This window comes from Acomys russatus, chromosome 7, assembly GCF_903995435.1.
Source record: "Acomys russatus chromosome 7, mAcoRus1.1, whole genome shotgun sequence".
Lineage (NCBI taxonomy): Eukaryota > Metazoa > Chordata > Mammalia > Rodentia > Muridae > Acomys > Acomys russatus.
This window is the reverse complement of record NC_067143.1, coordinates 62,381,201-62,387,612: the sequence shown is the minus strand read 5'-3', so window position 1 is coordinate 62,387,612 and position 6,412 is coordinate 62,381,201. Positions and strand designations below refer to the sequence as shown.

General features: G+C 53.9%; 1 protein-coding gene across 1 annotated transcript; it reads right to left on the bottom strand.

Moving 5' to 3' along the window:
• Window positions 1–667: 667 nt before the first annotated feature.
• On the bottom strand, window positions 668–2,723 carry Rassf10 (Ras association domain family member 10). The gene has a single exon (XM_051149240.1). It carries the CDS (start codon window positions 2,438–2,440, stop codon window positions 914–916), a length of 1,527 nt encoding a protein of 508 aa, XP_051005197.1. The 5' UTR covers window positions 2,441–2,723; the 3' UTR covers window positions 668–913.
• Window positions 2,724–6,412: the final 3,689 nt, after the last annotated feature.

The following is a 6,412-nucleotide window of genomic DNA, read 5'->3' as shown; positions in this document are numbered from 1 at the left end:
GAACGGCAAAGTGGGCTGTGCTTCATTCCGCAGCTACCCCCCCCCCTTTTTTTTTCTTTTTTCTTAACTTGTAATTGAGTCAATGAACAGGCATCATGAACTAAGCAGACAGCCCTCCTGCCTCTGCAGAAACACCCCAACGAACCAGATTACATTTATACCCTAGATTGTGTGTGCCAGGATTTTATCATTCCAAGTGCAACATTGGGGGGGGGTGCAGCTTTTAACACATTGTAGGTAGTAGAGAGACGCTTAGCCTTACGTTTCAATGCAGTTTGGCTTTTGGCAGAAATAAAAGGCAAACGATTTAGCAGACGGGTAATTCGCAAACCTGAAGCAATGTAAACAGCCAGGATTTTATGCCTATGGGTTTTTATCAAAGATGTTAAGCAAGGCAGGGACCAACACTAGTGCGTCCTCTTTGGCTAGTTTTAACACGTTTCCAGTCACAATTAACATTCAAAGAATTTCCTTTTCATCCAAGTGTTTTCTTTTAACAGCACTTTATGCCACAGACCATAGTTTTAGCTGTCATCAGTCCTTCCCATACAGAGGAGTGGTAAAAATGTCCATAATCTTTTTCCTCCCCCCTCCTCCTAGTTTTGAAAATGGGCTTGGACCTTGTCGATTTACCTAACGTGTTTTTAAAAATAGGGAGGATGGAGGGGTTCTCACCTCCTGACTCCTTTTCCCTCTAAAGCATAGGAAGTTTAGAGCTTCCTTGTCCACGACCCTCCCCCACACTCACCCTGAATCAGAGGAGCACACTGCCTGGCAGGCGTCCTCTCCATTCTCCAGACCCGTCCGTGGGAACTCTGAGCTCACAGCTCACCCCCACGGCCTCAATTCGTGTCCCTGAGCAGGCTGGGCCAGTGCATGCTGTAAGTGTCTAGGCTCACTCCCTACTACTTTTCTACACGAGGGATTCGCCCACGGGAGGTACCGAGTCGGAGTCTTGGCTATGCATGGAGCTCAGCCCCGTATCTGAGTCCTCGTCGTTGCCGGAACAGCTCTTAGCTAGTCCCCGGGCCTGGTCTACCCACATTTCTGCACAGGTCTGGGGCTGAGGTTCCCGAGGGGGCCCACCGGAACTCAGAGCCCCATCATGCACCACTGTCTGCTCAAACGTGCGCAAAGTCTGCAGAAGGCCCTGCAGCTCGCGCTCCTTAATGTCCCTCTGCTGCTGGCTGTAATCCAAGTCCGCCTTGACGGCCTCCAGGTCTGTGCTGAGCCTCAGCCCGATGTAAAGGCTGGTGCTGAGCTGCGTCCTGACCCGCTCCTGCTCCAACAGCAGCTCGCCATCTGGACCGCCGTCGGGCTCCGGAGGCTCCTCTCTTGCCGCCAGTTCTTCATTGCGCCGCTGCATCCACCGCTGGTTCAGTTCCTCCTGGATCTCGGCGGACAGGCGCTCCAGCAACTCCTCCTGCTGGGAGCGCTCCTCCTGCAGCTTCACCAAGTCGTCGCAGCGCCGGGACAGCTCCTCCAGCGCGGCTGCCTGCACCTCGCTATCCAAGGGTGTCGTCGCCTCCGTCCCCTTCTCCGCCAGCGTCGCATCCTCGGGCTCCTCTTCAGGAGCTGGCCCGTCGAAGTCGATGCCGGCCCCCACCAGGTACGTATCCTGCACGTAGTTGACTCCGTGTCTCCGCATGCGGTCTAGGTGCACCTTGGCCTCATAGCGATCTATCTCGCAGTCCAGCTCCCGGAGCCGCTGCACCTGTTGGCGGATAGTGTGGTCCTGAGACAGCACCAGATGCACCAGCGTCTCCATGCGCTCCACCGACGCGCTCTCGTGGGCCCGAGGAGGCGACGAGCAGGAGGAGGCGGTGGACGACGACGTGGACGAACAAGGCGACGGTGGCTGCTGCTGGCGCCTCCGGTTGAGCTTGGCCAGCTTGCGGAAGGCCTTGCGTACCACCCGCCGCTGCTTCTCCTGGGTCAAGGCCAGGCTGGGCCGCGCCGGGGCTCCCCGGGCCGGGCAGGGGCGCTCACGGCTGAGCACTACCCGCGCCTCCGCGCTGCGCGGCCCGGCGTTGGGCAGCGACGCCTCGCTGCGTACTAGCACGAAGCGCACATTCTCCTGCTCGTCGCCCCAGGCAGTCCAGAGGCGCAAGATTCGTGTCTTGTTGGGCAGGATGCGCTCAAAGCCGCGCCACTTCTCCACGATGCAATAGCAGTGCGGGGGTCCACATAGCATGCCCTGGGGCATCGTGTCGTCGTCGTCCTCGTCGTTTTCATCCGGGGGCTCTGGCAACTCCAACTGACCGGAGGGGTCCTCCGCGATCCCCCGTCGCTGGCTACGCCGCTGCCTGCGGCGCCGCCTGCAGCCGTCCTCCAAAAGCACTCGCACCACGTCCGAGCAGGTGGTGCGGCGGGAGAGGCCGGACACCAGCTTCTCCTCCTGGCAGATCCACACCGATATCTTCTTCTCGGAAAGATCCATGGCGCAACTGGGAGGCGAGGGACAGGTCCGGCTGTGTGCTACTGGGGCGGCAGGGCCAGCGCGGGCAACCTGGCAGCTCCCGAACAGAAGAATCCGCGAACCGTTCTCCGGCCTCACTAGCCTTTCTCCCCGACTGTGTACTGAACTCAGGCGGCGGCTCCGGCAGCAGCGGCTGCTTTGGGCTGGCTTGGACCGCGGGCTCTCTCGAGGCAGGGTGCCGGGGTTTGTATTCCAGCGGCTCTGGCACTGCCCGCGGTGCCCGAGGCCTCCGGGTTTTGCTCCTCCCCACCTGGCTCCACCTCTTCCCGCCCCCAGCGCCCTGAGTTGCCGCGGAGAGCACCGCGGGCGCGGCACCCAGACTCGCCCCTCCCAGTCCCGCCGCCGGGTCTGCCCCTGGCTCCGGTTACTGGCGTCCAATAAAGAGTTTTTATCCACTCCAAGCAATGGACTCCGGAACTTCTCCGCCACAAGGCCTGGAGCCCGCACCTCACCCGGCATCTGCTCTGAGCCTCCCTAGGTTCGGCTTCTTCTTACCTTGTGTCTAGAGCTGCTTGGAAACACCTTCCTTGTTTTCCAGTTCCCCCAATCCCCCAGATGCGCGTGGTCTTGGTCCATCAGGACAGCGCCCTCTTTGCACAGGTGGGGAAACTGAGGCATCAAACAGTTTCTAGTGGAGATGTTGTGATCCACTACCTAAGCAGCTTAGATGTGTAAGCGCTGCCTCTAAGCCTTCCACTCTTCCTCAACTACAACCAGGTCCATGCACTGACCTGCAATGACCTGAGAGTGGTGCCCAATTCCCCACAGGTGAGAGCTGAGGATCCCCGCCTCGCTCCTCCACTTCCCACAGCCTTCTTGACAGAAAAACTGTTACAGTGGAGGCCTAGGGGGCCCAAATCTAAATTGATCACAGGTCCTAATTCCAAAGGGAAAACTGAGCCGAGGATGGTGGCACATGCCTTTAATCCCAGCACTTGGGAGGCAGAGGCAGGCGGATCGCTGTAAGTTCGAGGCCAGCCTGGTCTACAAAGTGAATCTAGGACAGCCAACGCTACACAGAAAAACCCTGTCTCGAAAAAAACCAAACCAAACCAACAAACAAAAAACCAAAGGGGAAACTGAGGCTGTTACTATAACTGTTTCTGCTATTTTCTGGCATCTAGATGTGGGTCGGAAAAGCGCAAAGTCAAGTATCAGAGCACAAATCCAAAGCCACAACGCGAAGCTCAAAGCCCTCTCAGTGCAAGGCTTTCTCTGAGCTTGTTCTGGGAGGCTCGATCTGAACAGTGAGGAGATCTCACTGCCCTGTCTAAAGACCTTGGACGTCTCATTATTTCTTGTAAAGTACTTTTGTCGGATGAATGATTCCTTCCTGGAACATTTGCTGAGTTCCCACTGTGCTCTAAGCCCAGGGCAAAGGATGTGATGATGAGCAAATGTCCTGGCCTGCCAGGAGCTCACCGGAGCTCAATAAACATTTCCAGCACCAGGCCTTCCGTGTTCTGACCAGGAACGTCACCATGTGTGAAGGGAACACGACTGGATGCTGCACAGCGGCATAGACCTCATCTGGGAGAGTCCGAAAAGACTTCCCATCAGGGGTACCACTGAACAAGACAAAAAAGAGCCATTTGAAAGAGATGGGAGGGGCAGGGGTAAACACATGACAGAAAGAATCAATATGCAGACTCAAAAAAAAAAAATATCAAGAGAGCATGGCAGTCACTGGCTATAAAGAGTTAAGTGAAGAAGTTTCTGATAAGGATGGACTAACAAGAGCCAGGTTAAGAAGGCTCTCATGCTGTGCTTTCGAGCATATTGAAAGCATAGTGTAGATACTGGGTGCTCACAGTGGATGCTTTTACCTACTGTGACCTTAGGAAAAATATGCAATATCTCTGAATCGTATCTGTGAAATGGTGATAATTTTAAAAAGTAACTGCTATAAGGATAAAATGGCAAGTCCTGATAAGTCTATAGCAGAAGTTTTTATTGAAAGGTTAGAACCCCTGGAGGTATATGGTTTTGCACTGCTATAAAAATGGATTACCATGAACTTGGTAGCTGAGAGCAACACCCACACATGGTTTCACTTTTCTGAAGGTCACAGCTTGTACTTGGCTTGATTGCTCAGAGTTCCAGGCCACAGGTAGTGTGTTTCGGCTAGGCAGGGTTCAGGATGGAGAGGGAAGCCACTTCAAAGCCGCTCAGGTGTGTTTCCAGAAGCCACTTCCCTCCCGCTGAAGCACTGAAGTCCCCATCCTCTCTCAACCTCTTCTCAGTGCCTGCCCCATTTAAAGCTGTAGTGGCAGGTCAGAACCTCCCCCACCCCCATCCCCACCCCACCCCACCAACCCCCACCCCCCCACCCTGGTCCTCTTGGCATCTGTTCATCCAGACATCATCCTTTGCTAGCTATGAGAGAAAATTCCGCTTGTAAAAGGCTGGCATCATCAGGCAGGCGCACCTGGTGGAGAAACTCTCTATATTAAGGTCGACTGATTAGTCACTGCGCTGGCTAGATTTATGTCAACTTGACACAAGATAAAGTCATCAGAGAGGAAGGAGCCTCAATGGAGAAAATGCCTCCATGAGATTGGGTTGTAGGCAAGCTTGTAGGGCATTTTCTTAATTAGCGGTTGATAAGGGAGGGCCCAGCCCATGATGGGTGGAGCCATTGCTGGGCAGGTGATCCTGGGTTCTATAAGAAAGCAGGCTGAGCAAGCAAGCAGCACCCCTCCGTGGCCTCTGAGAGGCTGCTGCCCTGCTTGACTTCTGCCCTCACTGTTTTTGATGGTGAGCTTAATATGGGACTGGAAGTAAACTAACCCTTTCCTCCCAGGTTGCTTTTGTTTCATCACAGCAATAGTGACCCTAATTAAAACAGTGGCCTTTAACTATTTCTGCACGATGACTTTGTGGGATGTAACTGTCCCCAGAGAATGACAGGAGTGGAGGAAGTAGGGAGTCATGAGGTCAGCTTGAGATTCCTCCCAATCCCACCATGGAGTTTAATAACATGACCCATCACGCTGTATGGGGGCCGCAGGGTGGGGAGGGGTGGAGTGTCAGGCTAGAAGGCCCTTAAAAGAATATCCTACTCAGGCAGGCAGTGCTGGAACAGGCAAAGGCGGATGGATCTCTGTGAGTTCGAGACCAGCCCGGTCTACAAAGTGAGTTCCAAGATAAAGAAACCCTGTCTCAAACAAACAACAAACAAACAAAATTCCACTCATGAAAAGAAGAGTTGACTGGCTACATTGCTTCTAGAGAAAAGGATGAAGGAGATATGTGTGTGGTCATTTAGCAGTGTTCCAGTGGGTTCTGGAGGTAACCCCCAATAAATAAAGGAATAAAACAAACTCTCCTGTCCTCTCACTCAGCAGAAGTGGATATAAAGAGAAAAGGGCTCCCACCCACTAAGCGGATAAGCAGTTCTTCAGCAGCCACCAGCTAGCTGCCTTCTCACTCAATTTCATTCTGACACTGTCCGCCTTGAGAGCTCAGTACCTAACACTGACCCCTACCCTACCTCAAATGACAGCCTCAAGCCCAGGCTTGAATTAAGGGTCAGATGGAGGGGTGCAGGGCAAGCTGTAGTGGGGTGGGCTATTTCCATGCTACCCTCCAGGTACCTCCATGTATTCAACTGTGCAAAATTCTCCAATCCAATCATTTGGGGGAAGGCCTATCACTAGATAGGCAAGGTGGTTGAAAGCATTGGCCATGATGGCCAACTTAACCTTTATTCTCTCTTCCATCCCAGGGGCGAGAGCCCTCTGAGTCTGGCTGGCTGCTCTGGCAACCATCCCTCCCATCCAGTATTCACTCGAAGAGACCTCCCAAAACACCGTTTCAAGCATGCTTGCGAGGGCTCCCCAAAAACAAAAGCTTGTCTGTCACTGTCATCACTCTGGAGATTCTTTCAAGGACCAAGGACAAACGTACAAATGTCTGCCCCCCAAGATGCCC